Genomic DNA, 23,441 nt, shown 5'->3' on the forward strand with positions numbered 1-23,441 from the left:
AGCTATAAGAAACCAAGAAATAACAAAACAATATAAAAAATGAAAAATTAGAATAGAATGTGAACATCTTATAAGAAAAAACAGATCTAAATAAAGAACAGATCAAAAAGAGAAAATATAAATAATTGGAAGATAAAGGAAGTAATAGCAAGGCAAGTTAAAAGAGCAGAATCAAAGCAATGAATTAGCAGGGATAGGAAAGGTCTATGTGTGCATTTATGTGTGTGTATATGTGTGCGTGTGTGTGTAATACATACATAAATATATCCTTGCTTAAGTATAGCCTGCTTGGGGCAGGTAAGGAGATGAAAGGGGGAAAAAAACCCCAATAAAGTAAAAAAAAAAAGTACATAGCAGAGAACAAAAGAATAACCTACAAGGAAGAAAAGATAGACACTCATGAATATAATTTGTTCTATTATATAAACTTTCTTGAACTAGCAATTTATTGTTATATAATTTGAATCCTCTCTGATGTGTTTTATATATACATACATATATATATATATTTATAAATATAAAGAAAATAAATAAAAATAGTTTAATATAAGGCATTTTGGAAGAACATTAGGAGTTGATGGGGGGTGCATGTAATCCGCAAAGTTTTTGTGTAGAAGGCAATGCTTGAGTTCTATCTTGAAGGAAGAGGTATTCTATGAAACAGAGGTAAAAAGGAAGTGATGGAATACGGCCAGTTCAAAGGGAAGAGAGAGTGTTTTGATTGTGGAAAAGATAAAGGTCCAATAGATATTTCCTTTCCATAAAACAAAACCAGAAATCATACCAACTCAAAAATAGATCTATGAAATAATAAATCAAAATGAACAGCAGAGTATCACTACTCAAATCTAAAGTAAATTTCAGATGAAACTTGAATTTTAATAGGGCTTAACCCCATCCATAATATAATACTTTCATACCTTTCTCTGAGCAGTCAGAAGATTCTTTTAAGAGCAAATTCTAATTCCTCTCATAGAAATTCCTCAAGAAGCAGAATAAATTATTGTATCAGCTTCAAAAGCAGAGAAACTGAAGTACAAAGCAAGAAGTGTATGCTGGGTCAGGATCTCACAACATGTTCATAACAGAGTTTAGAATACAACAAAAGCTCTATGGTTCCCAGAAGTTAATCTGGATGTTATTTCCTGATGATCACAGACATCCTTACTCAGGTATAAAGGAGAAGTTGAAAGCACTCAGTGATGTCCAAATTCAGTAGTCATATGTTTATTAACCAAAAATTAGCAAGAAAGCTAGTAACACTGCTGCTCAAAATTTTCTTCTTTTAGGAGGATTTGTGGGTCATGCTACTTTTTGGTCAAAGTAATAAAGAAAGTCTTGTTTCTTTATGAGCTCCCGAGCCAGAGTCCCTTCAATGTCTGGAGAGTCCTTTAGTCCACATTGGAGGAGAAACTCAATGCAGTCCAAGTGTTGACCCGCACAAGCCAGATGCAGGGCTGAGGGAAGATAGGATCAAAATGAACTTAATATACCATATCTAAAGTAGTCTTGAACTTGTGATACTGCTTTCCTTTGGGTTTCCTTCTGTCTGATCATTCCTTCTCAGTCTCCTTTGCTAGATCTTCATCCAGATCATGCTCATCAACCATAAATGTTCCCTGAGGATCTGTCTTGGGCCCTTTTCCCCTTTCCCTCTCTAACATTTCACTTGATGATCTCATCAATTCCAGTGGATTCAACTATCATTTCCATGCAGATGATGATCACGTTTATCTGATCAGTCCTAATCACTCTTTAGAACTGCATTTTCACATCTATATTAGATATCCTGAATGGATGTCCTTTAGACATCTTCAAATCAACATGTCCAAAATGGAACTTGTTATCTTCCTTTCTAAAAACTCTCCAGGAGTTTATACACACACACACACACACACACACACACACACACACACTCACTCACACACTCACACGACATATATTATAAACACACACACATATGTAGATATATATGATATACATATATATGTGTATATATAATATGCATATGCATGTGTGTATATATATGAAATGTATACGTACAGTCTACCTTGGTTAGATTTATAATAGAAAATAGATTATATATGTGTGAATGTATATTATATATATATATATATACACATATATATTCTATATTTCTGTATATCTGTATACTTGTACACACACAAAGATACTGGAAAGAAAGAACCCTTTCTTTCCTTTGATACTATTACCACCCTGCTGTAGGACCTCATCACCTCTGGCCTGGATTATTGCCAACATGATGTCAATGGCAGGATCTTCCCAGCACAAATCTCTCCCTACTCAATCCATCGTCCACTCAGCTGTCACACTGATCTTTCTAGAGAACAATTCTGATGTCTCCCCCATGTTTAATCAACTCCAGGGGCTCCTTTGTAGAGACAAAATAAGATCCTGTATTTGTTTTTTTCTGACTTTCATAATGTGACTCCTATCCACCTTTCCCCTTTCTCCTCTCCACTCACTCCTTGCTGTTTGTCCCACAGGACAGTTCATTTCTTGACATTTTCACCACCTATCCTTCATGTCTAGAGTTCTTTTCCATCTCCTCTCTGCCTTCTTGCTTCCCTGACTTCTTTCTAATCTCAGTTAAAGTTTCACCTTCTAAAGAAGGTTTTTCCTAGTTCTCCTTAGATGGCACAGTAGATAGATAGAATGTTGGAGCTGGAATCAGGAAGAATCCAAATCTTCCCTCAGATACTTCTCATTCCTCAATTACTTAACCTTTCTCAGTCTATTTCTTTGTCTGTGAAATAGGGAATAATAATATCTACCTCCCATGGTTGTTGTGAAGATAAAATGATGTAATATTTGTAAAGTTCTTTGCAAATCTAAGAGTTCTATATCAATATTTGTCTCTTTTAAAAAAAAATTCTTACTCTCTCCTGTTGATTATCTACAACTTAGCCTGTGTATATCCTATTTATACATAGATTTTTGTTAAGTTGTCTTCTCCCTTAGACTGTGAGTTTCTTGAGAGCAAAATTTATTTTGCTTTATTTATATCCCCAGGGCTTGGTACACAGAAAATGCTAAATCATTTTTTTTTTACTATTTGAATGATGAATTTATTATTAGTCTATAGACAAGGTACAATTTGCTGGTATGACCAAGAACTGGCTGATGTCCAAAGAAGTCACTATTAAATTTTATAAATGTATAAAAGGTCTCATTTTTTAGAAGACACTAATCCAGCAAAGCTGTTTTGTGAAATTAAGGAAGCAGTTAAAGCTTTGTAGAAAGAGGGCCAAGCAAACCTAGTTTCACTTCCCATCTCTCACATCTGCTGGCTAGGCAATCTATGAACACTCTAGACCAGTGGTGTCAAACTCAAAGAGGAATGGATCCCTGTCTGCAGTACACTGACTTAGAAAAACACAAATTAACTTTATCTGTGTTGTGTTATATTTTTATTTTGTTAAACCTTTTGCTAATTACATTTTAGTAGTGTTCTATGACAGCCGAGAGTTTTGAGGCTGCTTGTTCACAGGCAAGTTTTATACCTCTGCTCTAGATAAATAAGAATATAAATGCAAATAATTTGATAATCTTCATTGGTAGAGAGTGGTTCCTTTCCCAGAAGTTCCCTTAGCCAGTGAAATTACGGATGTCAGTCTTATGTCAAATTTAAAAAAAAAAAAATGTAACCCAGCTAAAATATTACTTGTGCTTCTTTATCATTGTGCCCAAGTTTTCTCAAAGTATATATCAGTTAAAGTAGTAACTGACAAGTTCTATCAGCTCCTATCAAACTATCAATGCTTTGGGTACAAACCTGATCATAGCCACAATGCTTTGGTTCGGCTAAATTTTAAAAGATCATCACTCTCCCCAGGCACTAAGTGATAAATTTTTTTGGGCCACAGCAACTCATGAAACTATCTACTAAGGCTCAGGGTTGCAATTTGCATCATTCCAGGAATATTCACACCAAAGAAATTACAGATTATTTGGAGAAAGTATATTCATATTTCAAATAAGATCCAAATATTAATAATAAAATAATAAATAAAAAATAAATAAAAAAATAATTAAAAAAGTTTTGTTTATATTTGAGCATCAGTGACATAAATTCTTACCAGATCGATTTTTTCCTTCTTTAGACTTGAGGTCAGCTCCCAAGGACAAGAGAGTCTTCACTGTACTTGTATGTCCCTCCTGATTGATTAAACACATTAATTACATAGTTGAAAGGTAAAATCAGGTCCTAAAAATATATTCTAACACACCAAGTATTTCTTTTTTTTTAACCATATTTTTACAAATGCCATGTTTTTATGTCATTTTCATTTGTGAATGTCCCTCCTTTCCCCTGTCTTTTCCATCACTTTTATTTTTTTTTTTTTATTTAATAGCCTTTTATTTACAGGATATATGCATGGGTAACTTTACAGCATTAACAATTGCCAAACCTCTTGTTCCAATTTTTCACCTCTTACCCCCCCACCCCCTCCCCTAAATGGCAGGATGACCAGTAGATGTTAAATATATTAAAATATAAATTAGATACACAATAAGTATACATGACCAAAACGTTATTTTGTTGTACAAAAAGAATCAGACTCTGAAATATTGTACAATTAGCTTGTGAAGGAAATCAAAAATGCAGGTGTGCATAAATATAGGGATTGGGAATTCAATGTAATGGTTTTTAGTCATCTCCCAGAGTTCTTTTTCTGGGCATAGCTAGTTCAGTTCATTACTGCTCCATTAGAAATGATTTGGTTGATCTCGTTGCTGAGGATGGCCTGGTCCATCAGAACTGGTCATCATATAGTATTGTTGTTGAAGTATATAATGATCTCCTGGTCCTGCTCATTTCACTCAGCATCAGTTCGTGTAAGTCTCTCCAGGCCTTTCTGAAATCATCCTGTTGGTCATTTCTTACAGAACAGTAATATTCCATAATTTTCATATACCACAATTTATTCAGCCATTCTCCAACTGATGGACATCCATTCAGTTTCCAGTTTCTAGCCACTACAAAAAGGGCTGCCACAAACATTCGTGCACATACAGGTCCCTTTCCCTTCTTTATAATCTCTTTGGGATATAATCCCAGTAGTAACACTGCTGGATCAAAGGGTATGCACAGTTTGATAACTTTTTGAGCATAGTTCCAAACTACTCTCCAAAATGGTTGGATTCGTTCACAACTCCACCAACAATGCATCAATGTCCCAGTTTTCCCGCATCCCCTCCAACAATCATCATTATTTTTTCCTGTCATCTTAGCCAATCTGACAGGTGTGTAGTGGTATCTTAGAGTTGTCTTAATTTGCATTTCTCTGATTAATAATGACTTGGAGCATCTTTTCATATGACTAGAAATAGTTTCAATTTCTTCATCTGAGAATTGTCTGTTCATATCCTTTGACCATTTTTCAATTGGAGAATGGCTTGATTTTTTATAAATTAGAGTTAATTCTCTATATATTTTGGAAATGAGGCCTTTATCAGAACCTTTGACTGTAAAAATATTTTCCCAGTTTATTGCTTCCCTTCTAATCTTGTCTGCATTAGTTTTGTTTGTACAAAAACTTTTCAGTTTGGTATAATCGAAATTTTCTATTTTGTGATCAGTAATGATCTCTAGTTCTGCTTTGGTCATAAAGACCTTCCCCTTCCACAGGTCTGAGAGGTAAACTATCCTATGTTCCTCTAATTTATTAATAATTTCATTCTTTATGCCTAGGTCATGAACCCATTTTGACCTTATCTTGGTGTACGGCGTTAAGTATGGATCAATGCCTAGTTTCTGCCATATTAGTTTCCAATTTTCCCAGCAATTTTTATCAAACAGTAAGTTCTTATCCCAAAAGCTGGGATCTTTGGGTTTGTCAAAGACTAGGTTGCTATATTTGTTGACTGTTTTATCCCTTGAACCTAATCTATTCCACTGATCAACTAATCTATTCCTTAGCCAATACCAAATAGTTTTGGTAACTGCTGCTCTATAATATATTTTTAGATCTGGTACAGCTAAGCCACCATCATTTGATTTTTTTTTCATTAATTCCCTTGAAATTCTTGACCTTTTGTTTTTCCATATGAACTTTGTTGTTATTTTTTCTAGGTCATTAAAATAGTTTTTTGGGAGTCTGATTGGTATAGCGCTAAATAAATAGATTAGTTTAGGTAATATTGTCATCTTTATTATATTTGCTCGCCCTATCCAAGAGCATTTAATATTTTTCCAATTGGTTAGATCAGACTTAATTTGTGTGAAAAGTGGTCTGTAATTTTGCTCATAAAGTTTCTGATTTTCCCTTGGCAGATAGATTCCTAAATATTTTATATTATCAGTAGTTACTTTAAATGGAATTTCTCTTTGTAACTCTGACAGTTGGATTTTGTTAGTGATATATAAGAATGCTGATGACTTATGTGGGTTTATTTTATAACCAGCAACTTTGCTAAAGTTGTGGATTATTTCTAATAACTTTTTAGCAGAATCTCTGGGGTTCTCTAAGTATACCATCATGTCATCGGCAAAGAGTGATAATTTGGTTTCCTCATTGCCTATTCTTATTCCTTTAATCTCTTTCTCAGCTCTTATTGCTAAAGCTAGCGTTTCTAATACAATATTAAATAGTAACGGTGATAGTGGGCAACCTTGTTTCACTCCAGATCTTATTGGGAATGGTTGCAGTTTGTCTCCATTACATATGATGCTTACTGATGGTTTTAAATAGATGCTGCTGATTATTTTAAGGAAAAGTCCATTTATTCCTATACTCTCAAGTGTTTTTAATAGGAATGGATGTTTTCCATCACTTTTAAAAAAAGCTTAAAGAAGAAAGAGGAGAAAAATAGGAAAGAACCTTTTACTATCATAGATATAAGCTTCCTAGAACCTAAGATAGCTATTTGCTTCTGTGCCCGTGTAAATCTCACAAAATGAGGCCAATTTAACAACTGTATAATAGTAGAGAACATAGTACAAACCTCTTTTGTAATCCAGGTGTTAATAGAACTCTTAGAATTTACCTGTTGTACATAGGTCAGTTAAATCATTCTAAGTTCCACACTTGTTGCTATCTTAAATATCTTTTATAGAAATATGGGGCAGTGATGAATTAAAAAGAGACCGTGAAAATGTAGTACATAGCATCAAAAAGTCTAAATATAGTACACCTCGCATATTCCTCTGTTTATAAGTTTAGGAGATTACTTAAATAATTCTAAAATTAGTTATTTGTGACTAGTTAATTTAATTATTTAGTGTTACTATATTGAGGCTAAAAGGTCCTAGATTTAGTCCAGTTGCTTGGTGAGTACATTACATTGGTTTTGTTCTGTAAACGCAGATCATACTCCTAATCCTAGATTTTAATTTTGTACATATACATGTCCTTGGTCATGAAGGTGACTGGATATAAGAATGTGCATAGATCAGAGCCAATTCATCATTGTAACTTAAAAAATAATTCAAAGTATAGGTATAATTAATCAGTAGTTTGATTTCTGTAATTGGTGAGCAGAACACAGCTCTTAAAGCCTGACAGAAAACTCATTAGATTGCAGATTTTGAATTGGAAGGGTCCTTAGCAGTCTAATTTAACCCGGTCATTTTACAAATAGAGAAACAGTTCAAGAGTCACTGTGTGTTCAAAGTTACACATAGGCAAAACTGAAATTTGAATGAAGGTTTTCTAACTAAATCCAGCATTCTTTCTACTATATTATGCTGTTCCTGGAGGCAAAATGCTTATTTATTGTCTAAATAGTTTATGTATTATAAGATATAAATTTGTATTCTTTTAATACCCCACCTCCAATCTCATACAGGATGGGTAATAACAGAACACAGCTCTTAAAGCCTGACAGAAAACTCATTAGATTGCAGATTTTGAATTGGAAGGGTCCTTAGTAGTCTAATTTAACCCAGTCATTTTACAAATAGAGAAACAGTTCAAGAGTCACTGTGTGTTCAAAGTTACACATAGGCAAAACTGAAATTTGAATGAAGGTTTTCTAACTAAATCCAGCATTCTTTCTACTATATTATGCTGTTCCTGGAGGCAAAATGCTTATTTATTGTCTATAGTTTATGTATTATAAGATATAAATTCGTATTCTTTTAATACCCCACCTCTAATCTCATACAGGATGGGTAATAACTTCTGATATACTACATCAGGAGTGTCTACTGAGTAAAATTTATACAAGAATTTACAGATTTACATCTTTTTTTTTTTTTTTAATGTAGAAACAAGATATATCATGAATGTAATGGCTTTTTTAAGATTAAAAATTTCCATATACAGAAAGTTGAAAAAGTCTTGGGCGTGAAAAATGAATTTATTTTGCATAGATTATTTTTTGTTTTAAGTCTGACATAATAGATCCCATATTTAACTATGAAAGCTATCCTGTTTGTTCAAATTTCCTCAAGTCTGCCTTTTTCTCCTATTCATTTGAAAAAATGATTTTTTTTCCTCTCTTTCTTTCTTTCTTTTTTTGGGCCACCCAATTCTATTACTAATCCTCTTTTTTGCTATCTTTTTATATATCTCTGCAAACCAGTAAACGGCTTATGGCACCATTAATATAATTAGATTGTTGTAATCACATTATAATACAATAGCCCTTGTGGTTTTTTTCTTGTACAGCTTTCTAGTTTATTTTACCTGAAAAGTCAGAAGTACAATCAGTCATTCTGAGCGTCCAGTTAGGAAATTTCCTAGGCAAAAGTCTCACTGCCTTAATTTGCATTTCTAGTTATTTACAAATTTCTTTGTGGATGAGGTAAAATTCAGATTGCAGAAACATTTGGATAAAAAAATACAATAGATTATATTACAATGTCTATGGATGGTTAGATAACAGAAAGGGAAACAGGAGAAAGAGCAGACATTTTCTCAGCATTTCCTTCTGTCTCTTAGTAGGGGTAGGGTGGGAGGGATATTTTTTTGACTTGAATCTTCTGCTTCAAAATACCTTCTCTTCCATCTCTTTCTCCTTTTGTTGGTTGGTGCCTAATAAATGTTTACTTCTTGACTGATTGAATTAGGTATATATATTCTTACATTTTTCCTTCTGCTTCCAGATCCTTGTATTTTTTTAAAACAAGTTCCTCTTGCTTGACAAATACAATTACTTTTAAATGTAGGATAATCAGTGGAACCTTTGGGTTCCTTATGGGGCAAATGTTTACTTTACGGTCTTTAATTTCAGAGGGATTACTATTTAGAACTCACCTGCTATAGGAGTTGTGCCATAGGTGATTTCACCAAACCAATCCAATATAAAAGAGTTGTTAAAAGTTATCTACGAAGGCAGCTGGCTAATGAGCCAGATAGGGATAAGGAATTACAAAATACAACCAACCTTAGATGCAAAGTGAAGAGCTGTGTATCCACTTAATGTGACTCTCTCATCAACTCCGACCCCAAGATCAGAAACTAGAAATTGAATGGCTTTATCTTGACCAGTGACTGCTGCCTTGTGTAAAGCTTGGGCACCTAGGATGTCCTTGGCTGTGAAACAAGCCTATGAGACAGAAAAAAGGCAAGAGAGAATCAAGACAAATTCAAAAGAAAATTAGAGTCAAAGAGTAATAGTGATATAACATCTAAAATTTATACAGTGTTTTAAGGTTTGAAAAGTGCTTTATATGATATTATTTTATTATTGTACTAACCCTGTGAGGTAGGTGCTATTATTATTATCAATTCCATTTTACAGATGAGAACTGAGGGCAAGAAAAGTTAAATGTCTTGCAAGGGTCATACAACTAGAATCTGTCTAAGACAGATTAGATTGATTTCCACATCTTGGTGGCTCCAAGTTACCTTAATCACAATGAGAGTTATTTATTTTTTTTTTTTTTGCTGAGGCAATTGGGGTTAAGTGACTTGTCCAGGGTCACCCAGCTAAGAAGTGTTAAGTCTGAGGCCAGATTTGAACTCAGTTCTTCCTGACTTTAGGGCTGGTGCTCTATTCACTGCACCACCTAGCTGCCCTGTATGAGAGTTAATTTTACATATAGTAAGAGAGATTTTACAGATTGTAGGTCTGAAAGACTCTTCACTTCTTTTATAACCTTTTGATTACTACACTTTAGATAAACCGAAGTAGGTCTTATTATTCCCATTTCAGTTAACCAATAACAAATTTTTATTTAATTTATTTTTATAATAATAGCCTTTTATTTTTCAAAATACATGCAAAGATAGTTTTCATCATTCACTCCCGAAAACCTTATGTTCCAAACTTTTCTCCTTCCATCCTCAACCCTCCCTCCCACCCCGACTGCAGGCAATCCAACATAAGTTAAATATTTGCAGTTCTTCTAAACATATTTCCACATTTATCATGCTCCACAAGAAAAATCAGATGAAAAAGGGGAAAAAAATGAGAAAGAAAAAAACAAGCCAGCAAATAACAACATTAAAAAAAAAAGTGAAAATACTATGTTGTGATCTCTGGGGATACAAATACATGAAATGTATTGACATGTGATAAGTAAATTAAAGTTATGATGGGGGAAGGGATTAAGTATATATGAAAATATATGTATACCCTTAGAGAGATTAAGTGTATTTTCCAGGATTGTGCAGCTCATAATTGTTTGAAGCAGAATTTGAAACCAGATTTTCCTGTCTTCAAATTCAGTACTTAATCCACTGTGGTATTAACTACCTTTATAAAAACATGCAGAGTGAAAAATAATGAATTCACACATGACTGCATAGGAAAACATTTTGTTTATTGAATAGTTATGTGATTAAAGGATATCAATAACCAGTTCACAAAAGAAGAATTCTGAAGTATTCACAAGCACCTGAAAGAATACTCTAAATCACTCCTAATAAGAGAAATGAAAATAAAAATAACCACAAGATTTCACTTAACATGCTGCAAATTGGTAAAGACAGAAAAAAAAATTGGTGATCATCTATACTGGAGGGTTTGTGGGATAGCCATGTGCATTGATGATAGAACTATGAGTTGGTACAACTATTTTAGAAAGCAGTTTAGAATTATGCAAATAAAGTGATTATAATGTCCCTATATCCAGATTCTGCTAAGGAAGACAGTTAATAAGAAAGTCTCTATACAATAAAATGTTTATAGCTGAACTTTTTGTAATAGCAAAGAACTGGAAACAAAGTAGCTACATATGGATTGGAGAATGGTTAAACAAACTGGCATATGAATGTAATAGAATACCACTATGCTGTTAGAAATTATGAATGTGATGAATACAGAAGCATGAAAAGATCTACATAAGCTGAAGATTTAAGGCAGAGCCAAGAAAATAATATATACAATGATACAATATTGTAAATAGCAACCATACATTCAAAAATAAAAAAAAATTAATGTAGCAAAATGATAAAGTTCAAATATGACTCGAAAGAGGACATATTAAGAAGATACTCCCAATCTACTCCTTTGTGGAGGAAGGAGGTCCCTAGGTGATATGTTTTCAATCTTTTTCAATGTTTTGAAAAGTTGTGCTGATTTTTCCTCTCCCCACCCCTTTTTCTCGCAGGTCTTAAAAACAGTATATATTATTTTGGATTGAACATATAATTTTACCATGTTTAACATATACTGGATTACTTGCCATCTAGGGAAGGGGGTACAGAGGGGTGGGGGGGGGAAATCGGAATACAAGGTTTTGCAAAGGTTAATATTGAAAAATTATCCATGTATGTATTTTGAAAATAAAAAGTTTTAATAAAAAAAACCAATATATTTTACTTTATATATAGGATGGCTCTCTGGGAGGGAGAAGGAAACTGCAGAAAACTATGATGATATTAAAAAACTAAAAGGTATCAATAGAAATGTAGTTAAAATATATGCAGATGTAGAGAATAAATATAAAGTTAATAAATATACACCTACACACAAATGAGTTAAATACAAGGTAATATGTAATTTGGAGGGAATCAGAAAAAGTATCATGCAGAAAATGGTGTTTGGGTTGCATCCTAAAGGCAGAGAGGGCTTCTAGGAGGCAGAAGCACAGGGAAAGTGCCTCCCAGCCAGGGGGGTGGCCATTCATGAGTTAGTAATGATCTAAATGAGGCGGCCAATCGGACAGGATCTCAGAGTGCAGAAGAGTAAGTAATATTAAGATACCTTGGGGTCTTTCTGCACATTAATGTGAGAATTCAGTATTTTTCATTTTGTCTACATCTTTATGGAGACAGTGCACCACAGTGGAAGGGCAGCTAGGTGGTGCAGTGGAGAAAGCTAGGAAAGATCTTCCTGGATTCAAATATGACCTGAGACATTTATAAGCTGGATGATCCTGGGCAAATCCCTTAACACTATTTTGCCTCAGTTTCCTCATCTGTAAAATAGGCCAGAGAGGGCACTGGCAGACCACTCCTGTATCTCTGTTAAGAAAACCCTAATCCAACCCGAGAAGTTGGATACAATTGAAATGACAACAACAATATCCACAGTAAAGAATGCTGAATTAGGAGGCAGGAAAATATGTGTTCACATCCTGCTTTAAACAATTATGAACCACACAACCTGGGGAAAGGCATTTAGCTTCTCTTAGGCTGATTTTTTTCTCATTTATTAAATAGGGATTTATATACAAGGTCATTATGCGGATCAAATGAAATGCTACAAGTAAAACATTTTGAAAACCTTAAATTACGTCCACAAACTTTAACTGAATACTTAATTTTGTGTCAGGCACTAGCTGGTAATATAAAGAAAAAGCAAAACCAATTCTTACCTTTAAGCATTCTAAAGGGGGAGATCACATTTATGTAAATATGTACAAATAAGATACCTCAATTATAGATAGAAGCAAGCAGATAATCTTAAAGAAGATTAAAGCATATTTTTTTAAATTTAATTTTTCTTGAGTGCTTTATTTTATCTTTGGGTCTGTTTTCACATAGACAATTTTCACAGCATGACTCTTATACAAAGATTTTTGGTAAAAACTTGTGTTTGAGCTTAGTCGTGAAGGGGCTTTAAAGGCAATTTAATCTTCCTTTTTATTTTAAAGATGAGGAAACTTTGGCAGAAAAAGGTTATTTGTCCAAGATCCCCACAGCTACACTGATAACTCTTACATCCAATCTGGTGCTCTTTCGATGGTGTTCATGTAAGTAAGTGTCACTTATTCTAAAACATAAGGGCAGGGATAATAGCTCTTTGTACAGGTTTCTTTACCATCAAGCAAATTTTCATGCCAATCACTGAGTAGTTCAGCCCTGATTTCTCTCTGGACCACCACTCACACATCTCTAACTGCCTATTAACCAGCTCAAACTGGATGTTCCATGTTTTTGGTCATTTTTCAGCCACCTTTGATGCTCCATTTGTTTTTGTTTTTTTTGACCAACATACCAGTGTGGCTTGCCATTTTCTTCTCCACAATGATGCCCCTAGATATATTAAACTCAATCTATTTCAAACCAAAGCCATTATTTTTTCCCCTAATCCTTCCCTTCTTCCTAATTTCCCTATTACTGTCAAGAGTACCACAATCCTTCCAGTTGCCCGGATCTCATCCTCAAACACTTCACTCCTTCTCACTCTTCCATAGCCAATTTGTCGCCAGCTTTTGCTATTTCTACTTTGGTCACATCTTTCCTATAAGCCCTCTTCTCTCCTCTGTCATGGCCTGGGACAAGTCATTATCATTTCATACCTGGACTACTGCAGTAGCTTACTGCTGGGTCTGCTCACCTCATCTTTGTTTTCCAGCTTCCCTGGTTTCTTTCAAACCTTTATGACCATATCTGTATAACCTATATCTATATGTAAGCTAGCATACTCAATGGGGGTGGAATGGGGAGGGAAGAAGGGAGAGAATCTGGAACGCAAAGTTTTAATAACAAATGTTAAAAATTGTTTTTACATATAACTGGGGAAAAATAAAATGTTAAATCAAAAAAAGAGAAATTATCAAAAAGCAAAGCTTCTTAAACTGTGGGTCATGCCCCAATGTGGGGGTCACATAACTGGATGTGAAGGTGATGAAATTTTTTTTTTTTTATTTAATAGCCTTTTATTTACAGGATTTATACATGGGTAACTTTACAGCATTAACAATTGCCAAACCTCTTGTTCCAATTTTTCACCTCTTACCCCCCCCCCCCCCAGATGGCAGGATGACCAGTAGATGTTAAATATATTAAAATATAAATTAGATACACAATAAGTATACATGACCAAAACGTTATTTTGCTGTACAAAAAGAATCAGACTCTGAAATATTGTACAATTAGCTTGTGAAGGAAATCAAAAATGCAGGTGTGCATAAATATAGGGATTGGGAATTCAATGTAATGGTTTTTAGTCATCTCCCAGAGTTCTTTTTCTGGGCATAGCTAGTTCAGTTCATTACTGCTCCATTAGAAATGATTTGGTTGATCTCGTTGCTGAGGATGGCCTGATCCATCAGAACTGGTCATCATCTAGTATTGTTGTTGAAGTATATAATGATCTCCTGGTCCTGCTCATTTCACTCAGCATCAGTTCGTGTAAGTCTCTCCAGGCCTTTCTGAAATCATCCTGTTGGTCATTTCTTACAGAACAGTAATATTCCATAATTTTCATATACCACAATTTATTCAGCCATTCTCCAACTGATGGACATCCATTCAGTTTCCAGTTTCTAGCCACTACAAAAAGGGCTGCCACAAACATTCGTGCACATACAGGTCCCTTTCCCTTCTTTATAATCTCTTTGGGATATAATCCCAGTAGTAACACTGCTGGATCAAAGGGTATGCACAGTTTGATAACTTTTTGAGCATAGTTCCAAACTACTCTCCAAAATGGTTGGATTCGTTCACAACTCCACCAACAATGCATCAATGTCCCTTTTCCCGCATCCCCTCCAACAATCATCATTATTTTTTCCTGTCATCTTAGCCAATCTGACAGGTGTGTAGTGGTATCTTAGAGTTGTCTTAATTTGCATTTCTCTGATTAATAATGACTTGGAGCATCTTTTCATATGACTAGAAATAGTTTCAATTTCTTCATCTGAGAATTGTCTGTTCATATCCTTTGACCATTTTTCAATTGGAGAATGGCTTGATTTTTTTATAAATTAGAGTTAATTCTCTATATATTTTGGAAATGAGGCCTTTATCAGAACCTTTGACTGTAAAAATATTTTCCCAGTTTATTGCTTCCCTTCTAATCTTGTCTGCATTAGTTTTGTTTGTACAAAAACTTTTCAGTTTGGTATAATCGAAATTTTCTATTTTGTGATCAGTAATGATCTCTAGTTCTGTTTTAGTCATAAAGACCTTCCCCTTCCACAGGTCTGAGAGGTAAACTATCCTATGTTCCTCTAATTTATTAATAATTTCATTCTTTATGCCTAGGTCATGAACCCATTTTGACCTTATCTTGGTGTACGGTGTTAAGTATGGATCAATGCCTAGTTTCTGAGGGTGATGAAATTAAGATTTATTATCAGTAAATGTTTTATGTGTATACCTATTTTATATACCTATATACCCAGGATCCTTGTAAAAATTTCTCAGGGAGAAAGGGGTCCTGAGTAGAAAAAAATCTAAGAAGCTGTGGTATAAAAGATGAGCTGGGAATTTCATGTGGATTTATTCATATGACATGTCCTCAATTATGAAAAACAAAATTGACTGCATATATTTTGTAGTATTATCTTATTATTATTATTATGCAAGTCTTTCTGACTGTGATAATACTGTCAAAAGTTGAACCTGTTAACATGGACTTTCTCATCTAGCAGTTTTCTCTTGAATTTGTTGATTCAAATTCATGAAAGAGAATAGCATCCATACCTTATGTTTTTCAAGGAGAAGTTGAGCTGTGCTGATGTGGCCAAACTGTATTGCATCCATAAATGGAGTAACACCACATTGATCTCTGCTGTCTGGCTCATACTGGCACCTAGAATCAAGGCAAGAAAAAGAACTGAGAAAATGGTAGCTTCAAACTCAATGTCCAGTCAACTTTTTAATCACCTATAAGAGGATTATATGACATGCAAATTATCTACAGCAATCTGGGGCTCTCCTCTCTGCATTTTTATCCAAATACCCCAGCCTAGAGTAGTTTAAAAGTAGGGATGGAGGAGACTTAATGTTTGAAGATTTACTCCAGGGAACTCCCTATATATATTTCTGAGAGTGTGTGTACTTTTGACTGCATTTTAAAAAGGTAAATATAAATAATTTTAGATAGTATATTCCTTTGTTTTATCCTTGTATTTGTCCTCTTTCTTTATTGAGAATTTCAACAGTTTCTATGGATTTAATAATTATTTCTCTATAGCTCATGCTACCATCTACATATCCAGATCTAAGTCTGAGCTCTGGCCTGTATTACTTATTATTAGATATTTCAAACTCAGTATTTCATAAGATATCTAATCTCCCTTAAACCTATCCTTTTTCTAAACTTTATTAATTTTTTGTGAAGGGGACTAAATTATCTTTGTATTTTCTTCAACTCTTTCTTCTCACTATTCCATATATACAATCAGTTGCTAAATCTTGTAGTTTCTACCTACAAAATGTTTTCACATCCATCCTTTGCTCCCTAGTTTATATAGCCAAAACTTTAGTTTAGGCCCTCATCACTGCTGGCCTAAATGATTACAAAGGCCTCTTAACTAGTCTCCCTATTAAAATCCATAGCACTCCAATCCATCCATGATCGACAAAGTGATATTCTTAAAGTACTAATCTCATTATTTTACTTCTCTACTTAATAAACTCTTTTGCTATTGTTGCTGGGCAGCTAGATGGCCAAATGAATAGAATACAGAGCCTAGAGTCAGAAAGACCCATCCCCAATTCATATCCTCAGAGACTTCCTAGCTGTGTGATCTTAGGCAAATTTGCCTCAGTTTCCTCATCTCTAAAATGACCTGGAGAAGGAAATAAGCACCCAAAATCTTTGCCACGAAACCCCCCAAATGAGGTCATAAAGAATGAGACAAACGAAAGGACTGAACAAAAATCCGTCTGACTGTCATTTAAAGACTTTTATAATTTGGTTCTAACCTATCTCTCCAGCTTTATTATTCATCTTCACATACTGTACAAACTAGTCAAACCAGCCTTCTCACCACTATTAAACGATACCCTTTATACCTCATTTCTATGCTTTTATATTGGCTGTCCCTTGTGCCTGGAATGCTCTACTGCCTTACTTGCGCCATTAGAATCCCTGGTTGCCTTAGGGAATGTATGTTAATATAGGATTGAAACCACCCAACTGTATGTTAGCCTGACATGTTAACTAGGTAAGAACTGAGTCTTATTCAACTGACATTGAGTATGGGAAAGTCTCTGAAAGCCATTCATTGAAATGAAATTGAGCCAGAAAAGAAAGACACCTGTTCCAATTGGCTATGGGGTTTTGTTATGTTTTGTGTCTTGTATAAAAGAAATAAATTAATTCCAATAGGAACCTTTTTCAGAAATTGGAAGATGTGGTTTATCATCACATCTCTGAGAAGGAATTACCTCTGAGAGTGGGGGTGAGTGGGGACATGAAGAGAAAAGGAGAGACTTTATTTACCTGTATCAGGGGAAAGAATAGGTATTAAGACTTCCCCTCTCCTACCCCTACAACATGGGGGTTAGGCCCTAAAAAGCAACAAAGCCAGGTCTTGATTAATTTAGGGATGATAACAAGGTTCAAGCTGTGTGTAATTTCCTAATACCTTTGGGCTATGTAGACATGGCTTTCTGGTCACCTAGGAGCATAAAAGGTCCCAACCTTGAGTTCAGGACCTTTAAGACTTAGTGGATATTTGAAGAATTACTATATCATACCTGGTGAACAGCTATGCTTCCATAGGGAGATAAGGGACTACCCCCAAAAGTTAAGCATCTTTGTTGCCCATCCCTCCTGTGTTTAGAGGTAAGTTAATTTCCTTTAAACTATTCAGTGACTTGTATGTGCTTTATTTCTTCCCAATATCAGACTTAAACTAACAGGGTGACAGCCCCAGGTCTTCCCCTCCCTCCCTCTCTTCCCACCTATTACTAGAAGAGAAGCTTTTAGTTTTGAAGAAGCTGCAGAATGTTGGACTTCCTATATTCTCTTTGGTGTTCTAAATGGTATCATCTGGAAGCAGTGTCTATACTGGGAACCACTGACTGGCAGGATACATATCCCCCATGCTTATGAGGTACCCCCAAATGGAAGAAAAGGCTTCCAGCAGCCAAGAACAGCCTGCTACCCCCTTGCCACTTGTGGTCTCCAAGCTGGGCCCACTTTCTTGCAGATGTTGGTCACTCTTCCTTGTTGGAGAGTATATTACATATTTTTGGAGCGATGATTGTACCAACTGTGTACCAGCTTGGTTAAATACCCCTTTCCAAAAAACTGATGGCTGGCTGATTAAATGATTTTCAACTGATGATCCAAAGAATGAAACACATTAGTGAATGCTAGAACCAATTGAATGAGAGATTACTTATACTCTTCAGGGTTACCTCTAGGATCTTGAAGGGGGAAACATAGCCAGTCTAGCAGCAAGAAGTTGACATGTCTCTTAAGAGTGACAGTTAGGATAAAGATCATTAGAATAGCTACATCCATGAAGCTTTTTCTGATTCTTTCAATTGCTAGTATCTTTCCCCTCCTCAATTACCTTTTACCTATCTATATATGTAAATGTCTCCCCAATATAATGTAAGCCATTTGAAAACAAGGATTTTTGCACTTTTGCCTTTGTATCTTCAATGTCTAGCACAGTGTTTGACACACAGTAGGGTTCTAAAATGCTTTTGGTTGACCCTTTATTACCATAAATAATTTGATGAGAGGTAGACAACAAAGATGCTCAACTTATATGGGGAGAAGTGCCTTATGAAGCAAATTTGTTCACCAGGTTTGTCCTTGGTGATTCTTCAGGCATCCTTGAAGTCTTAAGGTCCTGGACCCAAGTGAATGGGACCTTTTATGCCCTTAGGTGACCAGAAAGGCACTCTTTATACCCAAATGAAGATGGTGATAGAATCCTGCATCCAAATTGAGATAATGCTTCAGGAGTTCCCCAATCTAGGTTGATGTGGCAAATCTAAAAATTGGCAGTATTTCTGACATTTGCTAGAGAAGCTTCCTCCTTTTAGGAGGCTCCAGCATGGTGATTAATGGGACATGTTGTCTGCTACTTCTGTTACCAGAAGGAGGAAAGAGGGATGCTCTAAGACATGGGATTTCATTGCTGTAGGGAATTCCTCTCTCCACCCATGCTGACAGGCTAACTTTTTGCATCTTACAGTGATTAGAGTTGCCTAGAGCACTGAGAGTGAGAGTTTAAGTGACTTGCTCAGTCACACAATTAGTAAGTGTCTGAAGCAAAATTTAGATTTAGGTTTCTTAATCAAATGACAAATTTGCTCCATATGCCCTGGCTACCTAGCTCAGACCACTTGTGCTTCATTGCTGGGAGCACATAAACAGAAGTCAGCTTACCTCTCAAGAAGCACCTCCACTGCCTCTAAGCAGCCATGCATTGCTGGTATTGAGGAGAAAGAATGAAAAAATTAGAGCTTTTCAGTATTTCAGCAACAAACTCCTTCCCCCAAATTTTAATGTCCTAATTCCTTGCAGTTTACCATTTATATGAGAAAAATGTCAGTTTTAGAAATGTAGATAAATTCTACCTATAAATTAGAGAGACTCAATGAAATCATCAGGATGAGGACTTGCTGGGTTTAAGGAATTTAAAAATAAGTATGAGATGATTAGACTTTCTTAAACATTTCAATACCTTCATTTGGCAGCACTTGTCTTTCTAAAGGAGTGATTTTGTAGTTATTTTGGGAGAAGAAAAAGAAAGAAGTGCACAAGAGTTAAGCATCCAAAGGATTTATTAGAAAGTCATTTCTTATACTCAATTGGACATGGTGGTAGAAACTGCATCCAAAATGAGATAATGCTTCAAGTTCCCCAGACAGGGTTGATGTGCCAGATCTAAAGAAGACTTTCAAGATTATTTTTTTGTATAGAAAAATATCATTTTATATGTGCTGGAGAAGTTCCTCTTCCTAGGCTCCAGATGGTGACTGATGGGTGTGTTATGTCTTGGGATCTGATACTGGGAATTGGTAGAAATGGTTGAGAATATGGTAGTGAAATGTCCTTAAGATTAGCCAACAATATGGGGACAAGGAAGATTTTTTTTTCTATGGAGCTTTTTAAGTTCACTTTATCTATGGGGTTATTATTAGAAAAAGAAGGAAACCTTGGCTGTTTTGAGAGTGAAAGCAAAAAGTAAGACACAATGAGAATTTATTGGAATTTCCCAGAGAGTTCAGGAGGAATGCCAGAAGAATTCCTTGGGTTATTCTCACAAACAAGGAATCAAATAGTTTATAGAAGTGCTTAAATAATTTTAAAAAAATTCTTGTGATTCTAAATATGAAAGTTAACTCAGATTCCATAAGGAAAGAGAAACAATGTCTCTCTTTCTCTCTCTTTTAAAAGTCTGCATTGTTATTTTCTGTTTCTTTTATTATTATGATTATCCCAAGTTTCTATCTTCCTTCCCCTCCAAGAGAGAACCATTCTATATAACATAATATTTTTCTAGAGAAGAAAAAAAATTCAGCACAATTGACTGATAAATTGAAAAACTCCAAAAATATGTGCAACATGCAATACTTGCAGACTTTTAGATTGAAGGTATTTTTTGTCTGTTTGCTTTACTTTGCATTAGTTTATATAGATCTTTCCATGCTTCTCAGTATGTATCACATGCATAATTTCTTTCTATACTGTAATATTCTATTACATTCATATAGCATCCTTTATTTAGTCATTCCCTAATCAATGGGCATCACCTTGTTTCCAGTTCTTGAATAGCATAAAAAGTGTTGCCATAATTCATTTGAAGATTTTTTTTTCTCATCAGAGGCATCCTTGGGGATATGCCCAGTAATGGAGTCTCTGGTTCAATGGAATGCACGTTTTAGTCACTTTATTTACATAATTCTAAATTGCTTTTCAATAACTAAAAAGCTCCACCAACAATGTATTAGCATGTGTAGATTATCACAACCCCTTCAACGTTTACTGTTATTATTTCGGGGTAATTTTTGCTAATTTGAAGGGTGTGAAATAAAATCTCAGGGTTGTTTTGATTTGCATTTCTCTTAATATTAGTGATTTGGAATATTTTAAAAATGTGATTGTGAATGCTTTGATCATTTATCTCTTGCAGAATAGTTAGTCTTATAAGTATTAATTTTTATATATCTTGAATATCAAATCCTTTGGAAAAATTTGCTACAAATATTTTTTCTCTTTTGACCACTTTTCTTCAAATCTTTCACACAATAATGTTATCTATGCTGAAGCTTTTCAGTTTCAAGTAATCAAAGTATCTATTTTACCTTTTGTAATTATATCTACCTCATATTAAGTTAAGAATACATCTTCTACTCATAGCTATAACATGTGATCTGTTTTTCTTCTAATTTTTTACTAATATAATCTTTAACATTTAAAACAGGTATCCATTTAGATAATGGCAGGTAGGTGCCACAGTGGAGAGAAAGCCAAGCCTGGAGTCAGAAAAACCTGAGTTCAAATCCAGCCTCAGATACTTATTGTTTGATCCTGGACAAGTCACTTAGCCCTGTTTACCTCAGTTTCCTCACCTGTAAAATGAGGAAATGTCAAAGCACTCCAGTATTTTCATCAAGAAACCCTCAAATGGATCACGAAGAGGACACAATTAAAATGACTGAACAACATCATTCATTTAGACTGCTATGGAGCCTGGCATATCAGGTTTTGGTCTAAGTTTAATTTTTACCAGACTATTTTCCAGTCTTCGGAGCAGTTTCTATCAAAGAGGGAATTTTTCCTCAAAGTAATGTATGTGTTCTACTTTATCAAACACTGGGTTATTGATTTCTATGGTTTCTGAATCCTTCTTGTCTTGTCTTGTTGTCTACCTCTCATCAAATTATTTATGGTAATAAAGGGTCAACCAAAAGCATTTTAGAACCCTACTGTGTGTCAAACACTGTGCTAGACATTGAAGATACAAAGGCAAAAGTGCAAAAATCCTTGTTTTCAAATGGCTTACATTATATTGGGGAGACATTTACATATATAGATAGGTAAAAGGTAATTGAGGAGGGGAAAGCCTCTTACATTTAGCCATCTTTCTGTTCTTTAGCTAATACCAAATGGATTTGATGACTACTGCTTTATAATATAGTTTGAGGTTTAGAAGTGCTAATGTCCCTTCACTCCTACTTCTTTTATTCATTTCTCTTGATAGTCTAGATACTTAATTTTTCCAAATGAATTTTATTAATATTTTATATTCTAAAATATTAGGTCTATAAAATATCCCCTTGGTAATTTTATTGATTTAGCTTTTAAAGTATAAATTAACTTTTGTAGGGTTATCATTTTTATTATATTGGCATAGCCAAACATTGAGCATTGAATATTCCTCTAGCTGTTTTGTAATTCCTTAAAGAACATTTTGTAATTGGAAGACTGGATTTAAACTCAGGTCCTCCTAACTCTAGGGCTGGTGCTTTATCCATTGTGCTATCCAATTGCCTCTGATTATTTTCTTAATGTTGAAACATCTTTGTAACCCTAACATAAGGCTTGGTCATATTGAATGACTTTTTGGATAATTTTCCATTCATAGAAATGGAATGCTTCATAGAATTTTGTTTAAAACTTTTGAGTTAATATTTATTAGTGGTCCATAGTTTTCTTTCTGTGTTTTACCTTTCCCTGGTTTAGGTATTAACACTATATTTATTATACCAATTAATTTTTGGTGGAATTGTAAAATGATTCTACTACTGATTTTGGAGAGCAATATGTAATTATACTCAAAAGTTATTAAACTACTTTGACCCAGCAGTGCCACTAGTTGGTCTATTCCCAAAGATGATTAAAAGAAAAACAAAAGAATCTATATGTTTTAGAATGTTTATAGCCATTTTCTGTGGTGGCAAGGAATTGGATATTGTAGGGATGCTCATCAATTGGGGAACAGCTGAACAAGTTGTGATATATGATTGTAATGGAATAACTATTGTGCTATGAGAAAAGATGAGCTCAATGATTTTAGAAAAACATGAAAAGATTTGCATGAAATAATGAAAAGGGAAATGAGAGAACATTGTATATAGTAACAGCAATATTATTTTAAGAATAACTTTGAGCAAATAAGTTGTCTATTACAAATACCCAAGTTAACTTTAAAGAAAATATTAAGATGCTATTTGCATCCAGAGAAAGAACTAATAGAAATATATCAGAATAATTATATGTATATGTATTTAATAGTTATATGTCCATATCTGTACATAAATAAACCTATTTGTGTCTAATGATAGCCATGGCTAGGGTTGGGGGGGGGGAGAAAAAAATAAATTTAAATAATTTTGTTGTATATTTGAAAGGAATAGCAAGTTTAGCATAGCAGA

At 34.4% G+C, this 23,441-nt stretch overlaps 1 protein-coding gene across 2 annotated transcripts in view; it reads right to left on the reverse strand.

Annotated features, from left to right (window-relative positions):
- Positions 1-781: 781 nt before the first annotated feature.
- The window catches only part of ANKRD16 (ankyrin repeat domain 16), a 33,603-nt gene continuing 10,943 nt past the window's right edge, over positions 782-23,441 (reverse strand). Inside the window, exons 3-7 of one of the 2 annotated variants that reach the window (XM_031939980.1) lie at positions 19,447-19,489; positions 15,792-15,900; positions 9,355-9,516; positions 4,101-4,179; positions 782-1,457 (exon numbers count right to left, since the gene is read on the reverse strand). In XM_031939980.1, coding sequence (XP_031795840.1) covers positions 1,303-1,457; positions 4,101-4,179; positions 9,355-9,516; positions 15,792-15,900; positions 19,447-19,489 — 548 coding nt within the window. In that variant the 3' untranslated portion in view covers positions 782-1,302. The remainder of the gene's footprint in view (positions 1,458-4,100; positions 4,180-9,354; positions 9,517-15,791; positions 15,901-19,446; positions 19,490-23,441) is intronic. The other variant, XM_031939981.1, reaches the window with a different exon arrangement.

The sequence above is a fragment of the Sarcophilus harrisii genome, chromosome 5 (assembly GCF_902635505.1).
Source record: "Sarcophilus harrisii chromosome 5, mSarHar1.11, whole genome shotgun sequence".
NCBI classification, from domain to species: domain Eukaryota; kingdom Metazoa; phylum Chordata; class Mammalia; order Dasyuromorphia; family Dasyuridae; genus Sarcophilus; species Sarcophilus harrisii.